Genomic DNA, 16,494 nt, shown 5'->3' with positions numbered 1-16,494 from the left:
GCGACCCAGCGGCTGCCCCCCGCCTCCGCGAGACCTGCCCGGCGCGCTGCGCGCACACGCCCGCGAGTGGGGGCTCCGCGGGGCGCCCCGTTGCCCCCGGTGCGCGGGGCCGCTGTCACCCTAGGGCTGCAGCGCCCGGCGGCCGCGCAGCGCCGTGGGGCCCACGCGTGCCCGGGGGGGGGGGGGGCGGCGGCTCCCCGGCCGTGGGGACCCCCGGCCGCCGCTGGCTGCCGTACGGCTTTAAAATCCAGCCCCCTTCGCAATAGGCCGGGGCGGGCGCATGCGCTGCGCCGAAAGTTTTTCAGCTGCCGTTGGCTCGCCAACTTTTTTTTTTTTTTTTTTTTTTTTTTTTTTTAACAGTTTTAAGCAGCGGGGTGAAGAGGAGCGAGGGAGACGCGGGGGGAGCCGCGCTGCTGCAGCGGCCGCGGGCAGCGCCTCGAGGAGCGAGGGGCGGCTGCAGCGCGGCGCCGGCCCGCTCTCCCGCGCGTAACTTGCGCCCCGGCGCTGGGGGCTCTTGCCGGCGATGGATTGGGGGAGCCGCAGCTCCTGAAGCCCCGGACTTCTCCCCTCCCCCTGCCCCTGCCCGCCTTGCAGGATCAGTCGCCCCGTAAGACAGACACACGCGCGCACACGGGCCCCCTCCCCCTCCCCCAGTTGTGCAGAGAACTTTTTTTGCTGGGTTTTCTTCTTCTTTTTTTCGGCTTTTTTCTTCTCTGTGTAAAATGGAGGGAGCCAGCCCGAGGATGGCTCTGCAGCCGCGGCCGCCCGGCTCCGCACCGCCCAGCCTCTGAGCGAGCGCAGGGGCGCGGGCAGGGGGAGCCCCGCGCCCGCCGGCCCCGCTGCTGCCCCTCGCCGTCCGCGCGGAGCCGCGGAGGGGCCGCGCCGGTGGGCCGAGCGCCGCCGCGGCCGGCTGCGAGCGCGGAGCCCCGCGGCGGCACCACCTGGGCTGGTGGGACGGATCGGCGCCCGCGGCGCTTTCGCTGCCGCTTGTGAAGATTTTTATTTGCTTCCGCACAATCACGCCCACGGGCGCTGAGTGCGTGTGTTGGGCTGGCTTTTTTTTTTTTGGCTTTTTTTTTTTTTGGCCTCCTTCTTCTTCTTCTGGTGGTGGAGAGCCCTAATTACTGCGCTTGCTGATGGACCTTGGAAAGAAGGCTGCCCCGGCGCCCCGCTCCGCAGTCGGACCCGCTCAGCCTGCGCCGGACAGAGCCGCCGCTCGCCCGCCGCCCCCCGCCGGCTCCGCGGCCCCCCGCGCGCCCCCGGCTGCTCGCCGGCCCCCGGCGGCCGCCGCCGTCCGCTGCTGGGCAGGACCCCGCCAGGCGCCTGCGGGCCGGGATCGTACCGTCGCCTCGCCCTTTCCCCCCCTGCTCCGCTTGGATTACTTGGCTGCTGCCGCTCGGTGATCCCGCCGCGATGGAGGTGAGTGCGCGGCGCGGCGGGCGCGCAGGGTGCGCGGCGCCTCCGCGGGGCGCGGCCCTGCCGTGCGCGGGGCGCGGGCGGCTCTCGCCTCCCCGCGCTGCCGCCTCGCCGCCGGGGGACCCGCCGCTCCGGCCCGCCGCCGAGAAAACTGCTGCCCGCCGTGGAAAAAGCGCTTCGAATGCCTTTATTTTTTCCTTTTTTCTTATTCTTTTTGTCTTTTTCTTTTCTTTTTTTTCCTAAACGAGGAGGAGGGCTGCCGCTGCAAGGCCACTTGCTCGGCCGGGTCTGCCCGCGCAGCCCGTGTGCATCTTCCTGGCAGCGGCTCCTCACGCAAGTTTAAAGACATCTTTCCAAACTTTTCCTAGGAGGATTGCTATGGAGGAGGTAAAAGTAGGCGCTAATGGTGGCCTGTACCTTTAAGGAGAGCTGGCAGAAGGCCAGCGGAGAACCTGGAGTAAGAGACTCCCCCCCCCCCTTTTTTTTTTTAATTTTATTCTAAGTTTCTGGAGATTATCACTTCGCATCTGCAGAGGGTCCTGCCTGGGTCAGCAGGGGAGAGGCGAGCCTCCGCGGTGCCCCTCGGCGCTGCGAGGACTCCATGTTGGAAGGGCTGCTGCCTTTTTGTTGCTTGTTTGTTTTTAATTGTCAGCCGTGCGCTAGCCTAGGCGCCCGCGGAGGGTCACGCGGAGTTCAGCGGCGCAGAGCCACGGCCCTCCGCGGGTGCGGAGCGGCGGCGTGCGGGGCACCCCGCGCAGCGGCCCCGCCGCGCTCCTGCGGCAGTCGGCGCGGCCGGGACCCGGCGAGCGGCTTTCTGCGCGGACCGGCGAGCCGCCCGCCCCCCCGACGGCGTCCGCAGCCGCGGCGGGGAGCGGGGGTGGCCGCGGCGCTTTCCCCGCGCGGCCCCGCGGAGCTGGGAGCCCCCCGCGGCTGCGGCCGCGCTTTACAGCCCCGCGGTGCCGCGGGCCCCGCCGCTCCCCCTCCCTCCCGCGCCCCCCTCCCCGAGGGAGCGCTCCCAGAAAGCCAGATGCCTTCGCAGCCTTTCCAGACACCCCGTGTAAAACGGGATCGCAGGCGATCCCACGGCTGCAGGACCTGTAAAAGGGCCCTGTGCCTCTGCCCCGGAGCCCGCGGCGCTGCATGGGGCGCACGAACCGCCCGAAGCCAGTCCCCAGTCCCCGCGGCCCTGCAGAGCTTAACATGGTGCCTCGCACTCCCGGCGCCGAGAGCCGATACCCTCGGCGACTTTTTCCTCTCTGTTTTGGATGGCTGCATGTCAGCTGCCGAGCGCAGACGGGGCCCGGGCGGGCCGGGGGACGAGCCCCCCCGCCCGCAGGTGCCTCCTCCTGCCCCGCGGCGCCTCTGCGCTGCTGCCGCGCGGATGCGGCCGGTGCCGGTGCCGGTGCCGGTGCCGGTGCCGGTGCCGGTGCCGGTGCCGTCGGAGGGGCCGCGTCGCCGCGCGGGGGTTGCGGCGGCCCAGGCCGCCCCCTGTTGGGAGCGGGGCCGCACGGCTCCCCCTGGGCGCCCGGGGACCGCGCCGGGGCGGCCCGCGGCAACGCCGTGCCCCGCGGGGCGCCCACGTGGGACGGGGCGGCTCGTCCCCGCCGCGGGCCGCTCGGGCGGCGTCGGGGAGCCGCGGCGTCGCGCGTGGGCGCCGGGGCTGGGCCCTGCCGGCCTCGCCGTGGCGCCCGGGCGCTTCTGCCCGGGATTTTTTCTTTTTAAGACCCGTCCAAGTCGGCGCAGTTAAAACCGCCGCGTCGGGGTGTCCCGGCGGGCGCCCGGCGCACCTGGCTCTGCCCCTCGGCTTCCCATCTTTTGTGGGACGTATCCCACCTAAAATGGACGAGCTCCGTCTCCCCCGGGAGGCCGGCCCGGGCTAGCCCCCGCCGTTGGGGAAGGGGCTGTTGGAGCCGCCCGGAGGCCGCGCCGAGGGGCGGCTGCGCCCAGCGCGGCGGCGGAGCGGGCGCATCGCTCCGCGCGGGCGTGTGCGCGGTCTTCGCGCTCGCTGCGACTTTCCGTGCGGTCCGGCCGGGTGCGGGTGAGCCGGCGCTTCCTCGGCGTGTCGCGACAGCGCTTCTCCCGTCCCGTCCCGTCCCGTCCCGACCCGACCCTTGGTAAACATAAATAAATTAAAATTAAGAACACCTTGAATTCCGCGTTAGAGGCGTTTTGAGAATGAATAGGGAGCCCCCAAGTGTCGAAATGTCTTTTTTTTTTTCCCCCTTCTGCTTCCAAGGGGAGGGGAAGCAGGGGAAGAGAATGGCACTGGGCAGCAAGTTCGGGAGCGTCCCCCGCGAGGACGCGGGCGCTGGTCGCGGGCCGCTCTGCGGGACGTGTTTCGCCCCCCGGCCGGCGCGGGGGGGCCGCTCTCCGGCGCGCTGCGGCCGGGGCCGTCGCGGCGGTGCTGGGGCCGCTGCAGCCCGCGTCCGAGAGCGGCGCGGAGACGCGGGTTCGCCGGCGGCGCAGGGGACCTCGGCGGGATGGTGTCAGGGGCAGCTGGGGACGTCTGTCTTCCGCCGGCGAAGGGGGAGGACGCGCCCCCCCCCCGCCCCCCGGGGCTCGGCCCCCGGCCGGCCCGGCTCCCCCCGGGGGTCTCCCCTGCCTGCCCCCTCCCCCGCCGCCAGAGCCCGGCACGGGCCGCCCCCGCCCCTTCCCGTCGGGGCTCGCTTCGCGAAGCCGAAGCCCCTTTTCAGCCAGCCGGGAGCGCTTAGTGCCGATGAGAGCCGGGGCTAAGGCGCACCGCGGAGCGATGGGGTAATCCCCGCGCGGGGCCGCCGCGCGTGGGCGCAGCCCCCCCGGGCCCCCCCGACGGGGCGCCGCGGCGGGCGGGCGGGTGCGTGGGCGGGCGGGCGGGTTGTCCGTGGGCGAAGCGGCGGCCGCGCCGTGCCGGCGTCTCGCCACCGCAGCCGCGGCGGGGAGAAGGGCAGCCGAGCCGGAGTCAAGTTAAAAGGGGCCCGGACACTTCCGTTGTTTAAACTTGAATGCTCGAAAATGGTCTGAGAAGCAATAAACAATCTGCTTCTTTTTCTCCCCCCCGTCTAGAAATCCACGGCAATATTAATCCAAGGAGGTGCTTTGGGGACAGTTGGCGGTACAATGGCTTCTCAGTACCTCGTAGTGGCTCTGGCCGTTTTCTGCTCTTTTACCCAGGTTGTAATAGAAGCCAGCTCTTGGTGGTAAGCATCTTCGATGGGCTCGATTTTAAAAGGGGGTGTCGCGTGCTGCGGGGTGAAATGCCTGTTTGCTGCTTCTGTGCTTTATCTGTTTCTGAGGAAGTGCTGCATGAACGAGCCTGCCGGAGAGGCATGTTTTCAGTGTAATATGTCGTGCAGTAGAATGAACGTGTTTCTGGAATAAGTGTAAATGTGTAGCATCTCCTGTCATAAACTTCAGTTTTTAGAATACTTTAAAGTAGATTCTCCACGGATTTGATCATCCTTAAACTAGTGGAGTTGCATCTCTTCTGAGAGAGTCACTTCAATTCCCTGAGGTTGGAAATTTAGCATATGTAAGAGAAAATGCTGAGTTACGAGTAATATTGACTACTAGATTAAAATTTAGGTTTGAACTTTTCCTCAACTTAAATGTTTATACCTATATTTTGCTTCAAAGAAGTACATTTATGTTTCTACTTTGGAAAATTATCCATTTCTGTATAGTGAATGATGTGGGGAATTTCTGAAATGAATGTTTCTCTGCTGATTCAATTGATCATTTCCAGATTAATGTGCATTTTTCAATTAAAACGTATCATGCGCAGAGCACTTTAAGAATTAAGAAACAAGGCTGATCTTGTTCGTAGTGAATATACTCGCCTCTTTTTCCTGTGTCAGTCAGAAGAAGCTCGAAGTAGTCTGTAGTAGTTTCTAACTTCTGGCATGTTAAAGATTTCAGTATTTGTTTATGGTAGAACAGATTGAAAATACAGACTTAAATCTATAATGTATGTTAAAATAAAGTGGGTTTGGGGGGCTTTTTTGTTTTTTCTTTATATATTTCTCTGGCCTTGCAGTTGTTTGGGTCTTCTCTTATTTTTTACTGTGTCTGTTAAAGTTGGTGAAAGATTGCCCAGATACGATTCTTGCAAGTCTTATCCATTGCCTGTGTCTTCAGCCAGTAACGTATGGGGACGAGCACATGGATGAGTTTCATGTTTGTGTGTGTGCAGGTTTTTTTTCTTACCTGATAGCAAAAATAGGAGTCATAGGCTCAATGCTTGCATGTAACATACAGTTCTGTTTGAGATTTATAGACTTTTTTTTTTAAAGTTTTCTCTTTATTAATCTGAATCTTTCTTTATGCAGGTCTTTAGGGATGAATCCTATGAACCCCATGAACCCTGTGCAGATGTCAGAGGTATATATAATAGGAGCCCAGCCACTATGTAGCCAGCTAGCAGGGCTTTCCCAAGGACAGAAGAAACTCTGCCAATTGTATCAGGACCATATGCAGTTCATTGGAGAGGGTGCAAAGACGGGCATTAAGGAGTGCCAATATCAGTTCAGACATAGAAGATGGAATTGCAGCACTGTGGACAACAACTCTGTTTTTGGCAGAGTCATGCAGATAGGTAGGAAGCAAAATCTTTGTGATTAAACTCTTGTCTAAGGATATGTATGGCACATTATGTTCTGCACTTGAAACTCTTGCCAGGTTCTTACTGAGTACTGTATACAATCAAGTGTTTTTAAAAGTTGGCAAAGGAGTTGAATTATTTTTAGCAGGAGGTGATTTCCCACCACTGTCCAGCCATGTGTCTTGGAAAACAAAGTAGGAACGTATATCTGCATATGGGAACAGAGGAGAAGGAAGGGAAGATGTGGCCTTGAGTTCTCCTTTCAGAGAAAAATGAAGCAAAATAGAGGCAATCTAAAAGAATTAAAACAAGAAATGTCTTGTGAAATTAAAGATGGCCATGTCTAGTTCCAAAGTTAGTGGTTGCATAATAAATTACTCTTGGTCTAGAGGTTAACTGAAAATTGCTGCTCTGTCTATTAGTGTTTATACACAATTCTTCCGTGTTTATTTCCAGATATGGTAACGTCTTGCTCTTTTTGAGAAGGTTGGATTTATGTTAAAAATGATGTAGCACTGTAATTGGTATGAAATCGGTTCTATCAGGGCAAAACCTGTGGTTGTCCTTGTAACTCACGGTTAATGTAATCATGTAGCTGGTAAGAGAGACAGATTGTGCTTAACATCTTGCTACAATTTGGTGGGCACCCAACCCTTTTCCTATCAGATCCTCTTTGAAATGTGCTTCTCCAATGCTCACGTGCTTCCTGCCTTTCCTGTTGTTTAAGGACCTCATCGCATTTTAAAGTCCCTGGCAAAATTTTAACCAGTGGTACTGACCTAGGTCCATGGCGTAAGCTTCCTCTGGCTTTCCCAAGGCTGATTCTGTGTAAGCAATGGAAGAAAACCCCTATTTTTCCTAGGTGACAGTTGTGATCTTTTATGTAGTGATCAATATACTGACAAACTCAGCGTTGCTTTTTAGTTTGAGATCTAAATTCAAGCTTTTATTTCAGTACTTTTCTGTCCTGCTATAAAAAAAAGTGTTAAAGTTAGATGCCAGCTAGGTTTATCTGTAAATTGGTTAGCTCCAATTAGGCTTGAAGGAGTACTGTCAATTCACATTTGGTCTCAATTTTTGTAAAAGGTTTTTATTTGGAGATTTTCAGATGAATAAAAAGCTTTATAGCATTAAAATATCTTCTTGGAGCAGCTGATTTCAGAAAAATAACCTTCCCCAGATTTTTTGCAAGCATGGTATTAACCTCCCCCAATGTCCTGCCTGAGCAAAGCCTAAAAGCACATGAAACGTGAATAAAAACCTTTTCTGTAGACCTTTTTGTTCTAATAATCTAACAAATGTCAGAAAAATAACCTGTTTAGAGTTGGGGCTTCATCTTCCAGCCCTTACTTATTATTCAAGTAAGTGCAAATTAGCTCGGTGGGACTACTTGTGTGAAGAAGTGCGCAGGATTGGGCCCGCGAGTCGCGATGCCTGTCTCCAGAAGACAAGTTTCTCCCCTCCCCAAGTATGACGGATCTATTTAAAGGTGGTTTCTTTCAAGCTGAATAACTTTGCCGCACCCTTCTCCTGCGTATGATTGCATTAGTTGGATGTCTACATAGTAATTCATCATCTAATTAAGCCACTCATTCTAATTGCAGATGGAAGCAGGGTTAATAGCCGTCTGCAAGAGTTACAGGTCCTAAGGAGCGTATTCAGGGAGAACAAGAAAGGTGTTGTCGGCAGCGCTCGTGTTATTTCGCACTGACCTTCGGTGGTGACCAGTAATGGCCTGCGTGGAAGGAGAGCGCGTGCTCTTGGAGCCGGGTTCGGCTTGGGCGCTGCCGGTCGTGCCTCCCTCGCCCCCGCGTGAGGAGGGAGACGGTGGTCGGGGTCCGGTCCCCATCGGTCGGGAGGGTTTTGTCACCGGAGCTGAGGGCAGACAGGGCGGTCGCTGCCGCAGAGCGCAGGCGGACGGTCGTCCTTCCAGGGCCGAGCCGGCGAAGCTGGCTGAGGCTGTGCAGATAAACCCGCCTGTGGGCTCGGAGACTTGCTGACGGAGCTGGGGAGTTTGGGGGCTTTTGTTCTCGGCTGCTCTGGTGCCGCTGTGCCTCGACGCCTTGCGCCATCTCCTGGCTTCCCGGGGCCGGGGGCCGGCCCGGCTGCGGCTGCGAGGCGGCAGAGAAGCAGGAACGGAAAACGCAATAAGCGGATCCTCCCCCAGCAGCTCTGTGTGGTTGGGGTCCAGGCTATTCACGCCTGCTGCCTGATTTTGAACGCTTTTAAATTACCAGACAAAGAGCATTTTGTATCTTATGGTCAGGTATAAAAAAAATAAAAATTGCTCTGTTCTTGCAGACTTACTCACATCAAGTGCAAAGCTCAGTTCCTTGCTCTGTGGGTGGCTTCCTACAGTGTCTGTATATTGAACTGTTCCAGTTCTGTGTTTTTTATATGTATGCGAGAGGGGGACTCGCGTGTGCTTGGAATGTGTTTCCTTGCCATGGCTACGATGGGGGAGACGTTGTGGGAAAAGACAGATATGCTTGACAGTGAGGGAAAGCACAGTTGTGCCTAAAGACTAGGAAAAAAATTCAGAGCAACTCATCCATGTTGAACCATCACTCTTAATGTGCTCCTGGGGTCGATGACTTTAGGCTGTGTTGGCTTGCAGCTTGAGGGGCCTTGAAATCTGTTTCAACAGTTCGTGTTATTTTACAATTTGCCTAAACGTTCAAGCCATGAGGAAGCTTTGGGGACAACTCTCTTCTCTGTTCCCCAGCCTTTCCTCCTCCTTCCCACTAAGAGCGAGTTCTTTAAAATATGCTCCAAGATAATAATGAATAATAATAAAAAACTCAGGTTTATGAGGTTAAATCCTGCAATAAACAACATAGTTAACCATGTGAGAGCGTGAGCTGACTAAACGTGAAAAGAATAAACTGGAACAGAAGAGGCAACTTCTGTGGTCCAAAGCAGACCATGTTTCTTTCCTCTAGATCCAGTGGAAATTTTGCTTAAGGAATTAATCCAAAAATGTGTGTTACAGAGCAAACGGGGAACATGAAAATCCATATGAGGTTCCCCCTGCTAGCTTGTAGTAAATGCAAGGCATGAGTCACTGTATAAAACCAAATCTCTTTTAACTGAAGAGACCACTCCTGTAACCCTTGATACTTATGTTCATACAAGTACTTCCATAAGCAGGTGCCTGTGAGCGTAGATCACTCTAAGTGGGGGGCAAAGTGCTTCTCATCTTCCTTAAATCTGATCTTTCCAAACATAAGACTTCTGATTTTGCCCATTTAAAAACAGCATCTATTACTAAAATTAATCCAGTTGATGACAGCTATTATATTAACAAAGCTGCTCTGAGCTTGGTGTCGTCTTGATGTTAAATATGGACCAGCCTGTGATGCTACTTATGTTCCAGAAGTGCAGGAAAACTCCTATTCGATTTGGCTGGTTATGGCAGGCCTTGCACAGCTTCTGCCTTAAAATGTTGCTGCCCAGAATTCGCGTGATGATGTCCAAAGCTCAACCAGCCTCTTAAAGCCCTGACTTTGCAAAGTCCACGCTGTTCCCTAAGCATCTTGTAAAACTGAGTTAAAAATGAGGTTGACCAAATGATTGGAGTAAGATTAGAAATAAAACTGAACTCATGTAAGTTGAAAATAATACATTTATTTTTAGTCTGTTCTTAGTCATTCTGGTAGTCTTTCTTTGGAAAAAAAAAAAAACAGTGGGATACTGTCTCTTAAGATGAAAAGCAAACTTCAGATGGGCTCTCTGGTACACGTTTTGGTTTTTTTGGAGTCTCTTCTAGTTATAGTGAGACCTCATGGCATCCTGGGACAAGAGACAGAGGAAGCCAAGCTCTAAATAAGGGCTGGTTTAGTCACTGCTGAGAGAGCGGTACGTGGATGTTATCTTCCATTGAGGATATCGTATGACTACCATATACAAATTCAGTCACTTTTTCTTCAGAAAGTTTTAAACTCAAGCTTTTGAATTTCCATTTAAGGGAACCACATGCAGGAGAAAACCTCCAAGGCATGCTTGTGCCAAGGTGCTGTTTTTTCCCTCCCCTGTCGTTTGTAACGATGGCTGTCCATGGGCTCGCTTACCTGGCGTGGTCAGAGTTGATCAGCCGGAGCGTGAGAGCCTGAACAACGCAGGGCGTCTGGGCTTTTGAACGGCCTCCTTCAGAGCGGGGCGAAAAGTGGCGTGCCCTTCAGCCGCGCTCGATGCCAGCGGCTTTGCAAAGCGCTGCAGCTTTAAACGCGGTGGAACAAGTGGGTAAAAGTGCATAAATCATGTTTGAGAAGTAGTAATTTAAGGAGCAGGCTTTTAAAAGTTGTATTTAACATCTTTTTTTGAGAGACAGGGAGCCTGTTTTCTTTTCTCTCCTCCTCCTAACACGTCGACGCGGTGGTTTTAACCCCTGACGGGCGGCTGGCGTTCGCCCTCGGGGCCGATGTCTCCTCGCTCACCACCGCCACCGCCGCCGGCGTGAGCGGGGCGCGAGCCCCACGCTGCCGCGGAGCCGGGCTCCCGTGGCGGGGCCGAGCTTTGGGGCGTTTTGACGTGAAAGCGGCGGGAGCGTTTCCAGGAGCGCAGCGGGAGGACGCGCGGGGGCCCCGCGGCTAACGCCGGCTCTGTGTTTCCCCGCAGGCAGCCGGGAGACGGCCTTCACCTACGCGGTGAGCGCGGCCGGCGTGGTCAACGCCATGAGCCGGGCCTGCCGCGAGGGCGAGCTCTCCTCCTGCGGCTGCAGCCGGGCCGCCCGGCCCAAGGATTTACCCCGGGACTGGCTTTGGGGCGGCTGCGGCGACAACATCGAGTACGGGTACCGCTTCGCCAAGGAGTTCGTCGACGCCCGGGAGCGCGAGCGGGTCTACCAGAGAGGCTCCTACGAGAGCGCCCGCATCATGATGAACCTGCACAACAACGAGGCCGGGAGGCGGGTAAGCGGCGGAAACGCGTCCCCGCTCCCCGTCCCGCTGCGGGGACCGTCTGGGGGGCCTGGACGCCGACCTCCGCCAAGGAGCACAAAGAAAAAATACCGGGCTGGAGCGTAGGGGGCTGGCGAAAACACGAGCGAGTGGTGCATCTGGTTGTCTGCCAGCCCTCTGCCTTCCCCGCGGGAGGGTTGGGGCCGAATTCGTGTTTTCCTCCGTATCGTGTCGTTCAGACCGCCCAGGGCCCTGTGAATTTTGTGCAGAACAGACTTGCGTTAGTTTGTAATTGCAACCGGCGTGGCGTGCGTGGAGGGAAGGGGGACGGGCAGCGCTTCCCAGGCTGGAATTGCATTGCAGAATTGCACTTTTTCTTTTTTTCCTGCTTTAAGAGGATGTGAAAAGCTTCTCCATGTTATTAGAAAACATGGCCTTCTGTGGTTAAACATGTCTTTATGGTTTCTTTAATCTTGGAAATGCCTTAAATGAATGGGTGTAAACTTTTCTTTTTTAATAGTCTGAATGCGAAGAGCCAAAATCATTATTTTCCTAGAGCTCGAAGTGCCAGAAATAGTCAGCTGGAGACTTTACACTTGTGTTCTAAGGTGAAGAAGGATGAAAGATAATTGAAAATTAATAGTATTTAAATGTGAGAGGAGGGTGTCTAAAAGCAATGGAAAGGCCAATTTACTATTAGTGAGAAGAAAAATGACACTTTCACAGTTGCCTGCGGAGACTCTAGCAGTTTTTTCCTTCCTCGGCTTCATCTTTGCAGGGCCATTTGGCAGCGTTGAAACTTTCTATAACTGCTGGGTGGAAGTTGTCTACAGTATCATCTAATGTGTCAGACCCTAGGATTTTTGGGGCAGTGTCAACACTGACTCTTATTTCTATTTGTACAGGGCAAATGACTGATATTTCCCTGCCAAAGCTTTGTAAAGAGGATATTGCTGCGTAGCGCTGTCTCCCACCCATAGGTGTTTGGGGGTTTCTTCTTGGACGCCGGCTCTCTGGCGGAGCGGTATCGGGGCTGGGAGGAGGGGGCCGAGCCAAGAGCAGAGAGGCGGCTGCAGCTGAGCCAGCAGCGAGACGACTCTTAACTCCTTCCCTAATTGCAGCCCCAGGCCCAGATCAGCAGGGAGAGTGACTGGGGATAGAAAATAAAGGGATGTTTTACATTTCTCAATGAAACAGCAAAATCCTTTGCTGGCGCGGGAGCGAATTCCTGCGATTCGGCTGCAGCGTGAGCGATGCAGGGGCGGTCTGTGCGGCGGGGAGAGGGTGAGGACGGCTTCCTCCTCCTCCTGCTTCTCCTCCTCTTCCTCCTCCTCCTCCTTGGCGTGTCGCAGGGGTGCCCGTGCATCTGCTCTCTCTCCTCCCTCCCAGGGTGTTTCAGGAGGGAAGAGGGTGCTGAGCTGTGTGTTTTGGAGGGGTGCGGGGGAAGGGGACAGAGGAGAGGAAACGTGGGGAATAAATGCTCCAACAGCGGTGCTAATCCTGTCTCCCTTCTTGCTCCCCGCTTTCTCCAGACTGTGTACAACCTGGCCGACGTGGCCTGCAAGTGCCACGGCGTCTCGGGGTCCTGCAGCCTGAAGACCTGTTGGCTGCAGCTCGCCGACTTCCGCAAGGTGGGCGATGCCCTGAAGGAGAAATACGACAGTGCCGCCGCCATGAAACTCAACAGCCGGGGCAAGCTGGTGCAAGTGAACAGCCGCTTCAACGCGCCCACCATCCACGACCTGGTCTACATCGACCCCAGCCCCGACTACTGCGTGCGCAACGAGAGCACCGGCTCCCTGGGCACCCAGGGCCGCCTTTGCAATAAGACCTCGGAGGGCATGGACGGCTGCGAACTCATGTGCTGCGGCCGGGGCTACGACCAGTTCAAGACGGTGCAGCGCGAGCGCTGCCACTGCAAGTTCCACTGGTGCTGCTACGTGAAATGCAAGTTGTGCACGGAGATCGTGGACCAGTTCGTGTGCAAATAGGGGAGGGCCGAGGTGGGAGGAACTGCTGCCGCCTGCCAGCGAGGGGTTGTGGGCCCCTCTCCCCTTCCACAGGACTATCTCCACTTTATTTATAGAGTCCAAGGAGTTGTTGTCTTTTTTTTTTTTTTTTTAAAGGGGGGGGGATGGGGGGAAGGAAAAAGAAAAAAAAAAGAGAGAAAAAAGAAAAATATAAAGGTTGCAAAGAGAAGTGCCTGGAACCCTCTCTGCATCCATCCCAGAACTGTGTGTGGCTTATATTTTTGGCAATAATGGGGGAGAACCTGAGAATATTTATTTTACAAAGTAAAAAAATTGACTTTTCTTAAAAACAATAGAGTAGTTTGAGGGGAAAATCCAACATATCCTAATTTAGTCCCATGGGACATAATACATGTGCAGTAGGCAGAGAAACCATGTAATGTGCTTGGGGATGTTAGAACAATCTTACGGATGTGAGGAGCACGCAGACCTGTGCGTGACTTCTAGCTGCAGACACTAGGAGTTATCAGAATAGGGTATATAAAGCTGTTCAGTACATTTAGGCCTCTGTAAATAAGGGGTGGTATATTCACGAGGTTTGTCACGAAGTGCAGTGTCAGTCGCCTATCTGAATGTGCCCACTTAAGTACACAATATCGTCCGAGGGTAAAGAGCATAGGATCATAAAGGCTTCAGCTGTGCTAGTCGTGATTCATTGGGTTTGGTTCCAAAACCTAGCAAAAGCAAAAAGCAAAAAATACAATTTGCCCTGGCAGATACTAGAGGTATACTTCAAGGCAGAGTGTGTCCTGATTAGTTTTTCAACTAATTGTGATGTTTGGGGGTCTTCTGCTAGAGATCGCTGCGAGCAGATGAGGTCTCGATTGCAGTGGTGCCCCGTAGCCTGGCTGGGGAGGAGTCGCGCGCTTGCCAGCGGTGACATTGCGTGCCTGCAAACAGTTTTGCTCTCCCAGCCTGGAAAGCCCACAGCAAATAAAATCCCCAAATCTGAAAATGCCTTAAAAATGGTGTGATAGTTGGCTACCTTTTGAAACACAGCTTGACAAATAACTCCTCTGATTTTGTGAGAAAATAAATCATTAGATATCCACTCTTGGGATGATTGATTCTTTTTTTTTCCCTGCAGATTTTGGGAATGCTTTCACTCAAGGAGACAATAGTTCCATATTTTAATAACATTAAGTGGCTATTATAGTTCAATGAGATGTTGCAGCAATACCAAATTTATCATCCTATGTCTTTAATACACATGCTTTAGTTAATATATTGCAGCTATACACTATAACTGTTCAGACTATACTTGAGCAGTTACATATATATGGGAAAACTGTGGTCTGCTGGTGTCTGATATTTCAAAGCTTTTTGTACATATATATTTTAATGATTTAGAAAATAAAATTTCTAAATTACAGGGGCAGTTCATCCCCCATTTTCTTTTTCAGATCTCTTCAGGTTTTTAGATTGATTTTAGCCTTTTGGTGGTTTTAATTTTTCAATTCTTTTTAAAAAACTTTTATAATTCAAAGGTTTTAAGGATAATCACAAAGAAGCAAGCCTCTTCCCAGCTTTAGGACTTTCTTGGGTTGGTGTTGGAGGCAGTACCCTGCACTCGACTTCATACTGGTTTGGAGATTGCTTCTATTTCACTTTCATGTAAGGGCATTATTGATTATTGCTGAAAGGAGACACCTTAAATCCAAATGTGCTGCATTCGGCCCTCGGTTTTCATTGTTTGTAATGAAAATTGTTATTTGTTGAACAATACGCGTTCCTCCCCCCGGTGCTGTGTATTTGCACAGCTTCTGGTCATTGGTTCAGATGCCTCTTTCCAGCTCACACCCAACCAATAAGTTAAAGAAATTGGTTCTACAGATACAAAATGAAGAAAATCTCTCACTTTAGCCTAGTTGTACTAAAGCCTTAACTTTTCACGAGCCTATAAGCTGTATCATAAAGTTCATCTGATCATTTATCAGCTGCTTAAATGGCGCTTTATTGCTCTTAATTTATTGTACAAGGACATATTTACCCCTCAATTTCAGATGTTTGCAAAGAATATCTTTAAAGTAAGAAAAATAAATAAAGCACTAATTCATTGAATATGTCACTTTTGGTTTTTATTATACAAAAACCATGGTCATTTTTTTCGTTTGCTGAATCACCTCTTGTTCCTTTTTAGTGACTTGTGTCTGAGCAGAACTGAGTCTAATGATCCTAGCTATTAAAACACTATTTAATGTAAAATATTTTACTTGTCATTCAGATATGTAAATCTTCTATGTCCTTTCCTCTGTTCTGTACATTTAATGTACATATTTCTGTCTTGCGTGATTTGTATATTTCACTGGTTTTTTAAAAAAAGAAAGGATTATGCCATAATGGAAGATAGACTATAAAAATAAAACTTTGGTTGTATATTGGGAAGTGGTTTTAATTATCTTTCAGAGGAGGATTTGTTAAAACAATGAACAGAGTTGATTTTTAAATTTACTACGTGGTAAAACAGGGAAGTGATTGTGTGCCAAACATACAAAGTACATCTTGAAGTTTTATTTCTATATTAAGAAGGCGTGCAGATGTAACTACTTCTTAAAAAGAAATCTGAGCCCAAATCCTTGTGAATGCGAACTACAAAGCGTTTTAGAGATGGGTAAGAACTTAATTCACAAGGGCTAGGGACCTGGATTAATACTGCTTTTGTGCATATGGCTTTCAGGGTTTGCTGCAGCAATTCTGGGCAGCAGGACCTGATTCTCGAAATGTCTCCAGTTGCTTCAGTGATGCCACTGATGTCAACCGAGGGCTTGTGTGAGCAAAGGTTTCCACCGTGCAGAAGTTACAGGATGGGGCTGTGTCCGGTTTGGGTTGCGTGTGCGGTTTCTGGGGTGTGGTGCCCTGACCCATCCATCTGACTAAACCTAGTCTGGAAAGGTGAAAGCTCACCAGTCTTTCCTCAGCCCCTTGCCCGGAAACTGAGTGTGCACGTAGGGAACAGTAAGACTCCTCCTAAAAAAAAAAAAGGTAAAATACAATGACGTTTTAGAAGCAAGGAAGTAAAGCAGAAAAGGAAAACTAATGTGGAAACCAAAACTTGTGTTGTGAGACTAGCTTTTCTGTGAACTGATTTCCTGAGTAAGTCACAATTTTTTTTTTCTTCAGTAGGAGCTTGATGAATTAGTGGCTTCTTTCTACCTCTCTTGTGCTTCTTTTCCTTTTTTTTTCTGTTCCAGGATAACCTTCGAACATATCGAAACTTCTTCTGGCTGCCAAGAATGTATTATCCCACAAACCAGTAGACCAACATCGTGTGTTTAAAATAGCGATTCTGGGCAAATGCAACGTTCTGTGGTCTTATTACTGACATCTGGTTCAGTTTTCCTTCACTTGTATATTGACCAGTATTCTTTATTGCAAAAACACAACCCCTATTTAGGAAAGTCAGCATTTTTTTGGACTGGATTGTATTCAAGCGCTTCCCAATAACAGAAAAGTTAAGAAAAAATTTATTTATTGGCAGCAGTAAGTATCTGTGTTCAAAATAGTCATTATGGGCTCGGATACAAGAATTGTTTTTAATTTTCAGCAAAGTTCATCTGTTCAATTACATTAAAAA

The 16,494-nt window shown here is 52.0% G+C and overlaps 1 protein-coding gene across 3 annotated transcripts; it reads left to right on the top strand.

Annotated features, from left to right (window-relative positions):
- The first annotated feature begins 347 nt into the window (after positions 1–347).
- Positions 348–15,301, top strand: WNT5A (Wnt family member 5A). 3 transcript variants are annotated; one of them, XM_064518912.1, is made up of 5 exons: positions 348–1,419; positions 4,459–4,592; positions 5,721–5,986; positions 10,610–10,902; positions 12,423–15,301. In XM_064518912.1, the coding sequence occupies exons 1-5, from the start codon at positions 1,414–1,416 to the stop codon at positions 12,879–12,881; spliced, it is 1,158 nt and encodes a 385-aa protein (XP_064374982.1). In that variant the 5' UTR covers positions 348–1,413; the 3' UTR covers positions 12,882–15,301. The 3 variants fall into 3 exon arrangements, with proteins under 3 accessions (XP_064374982.1, XP_064374984.1, XP_064374983.1); XM_064518914.1 differs by lacking the exon at positions 348–1,419 and adding an exon at positions 3,397–3,530; XM_064518913.1 differs by lacking the exon at positions 348–1,419 and adding an exon at positions 3,960–4,170.
- Positions 15,302–16,494: the final 1,193 nt, after the last annotated feature.

The sequence above is a fragment of the Dromaius novaehollandiae genome, chromosome 12, assembly GCF_036370855.1.
Source record: "Dromaius novaehollandiae isolate bDroNov1 chromosome 12, bDroNov1.hap1, whole genome shotgun sequence".
Lineage (NCBI taxonomy): Eukaryota > Metazoa > Chordata > Aves > Casuariiformes > Dromaiidae > Dromaius > Dromaius novaehollandiae.
The sequence above is the reverse complement of the archived record's forward strand: the minus strand, read 5'-3'. Positions and strand labels throughout refer to the sequence as shown.

Bases quoted from the DNA above. Each gene is read 5' to 3' on its own strand.
- WNT5A (XM_064518912.1), top strand. The intron at 4,593-5,720 runs GTAAGCATCTTC...TTCTTTATGCAG, and splicing joins ATAGAAGCCAGCTCTTGGTG to GTCTTTAGGGATGAATCCTA. The intron at 5,987-10,609 runs GTAGGAAGCAAA...GTTTCCCCGCAG, and splicing joins TGGCAGAGTCATGCAGATAG to GCAGCCGGGAGACGGCCTTC.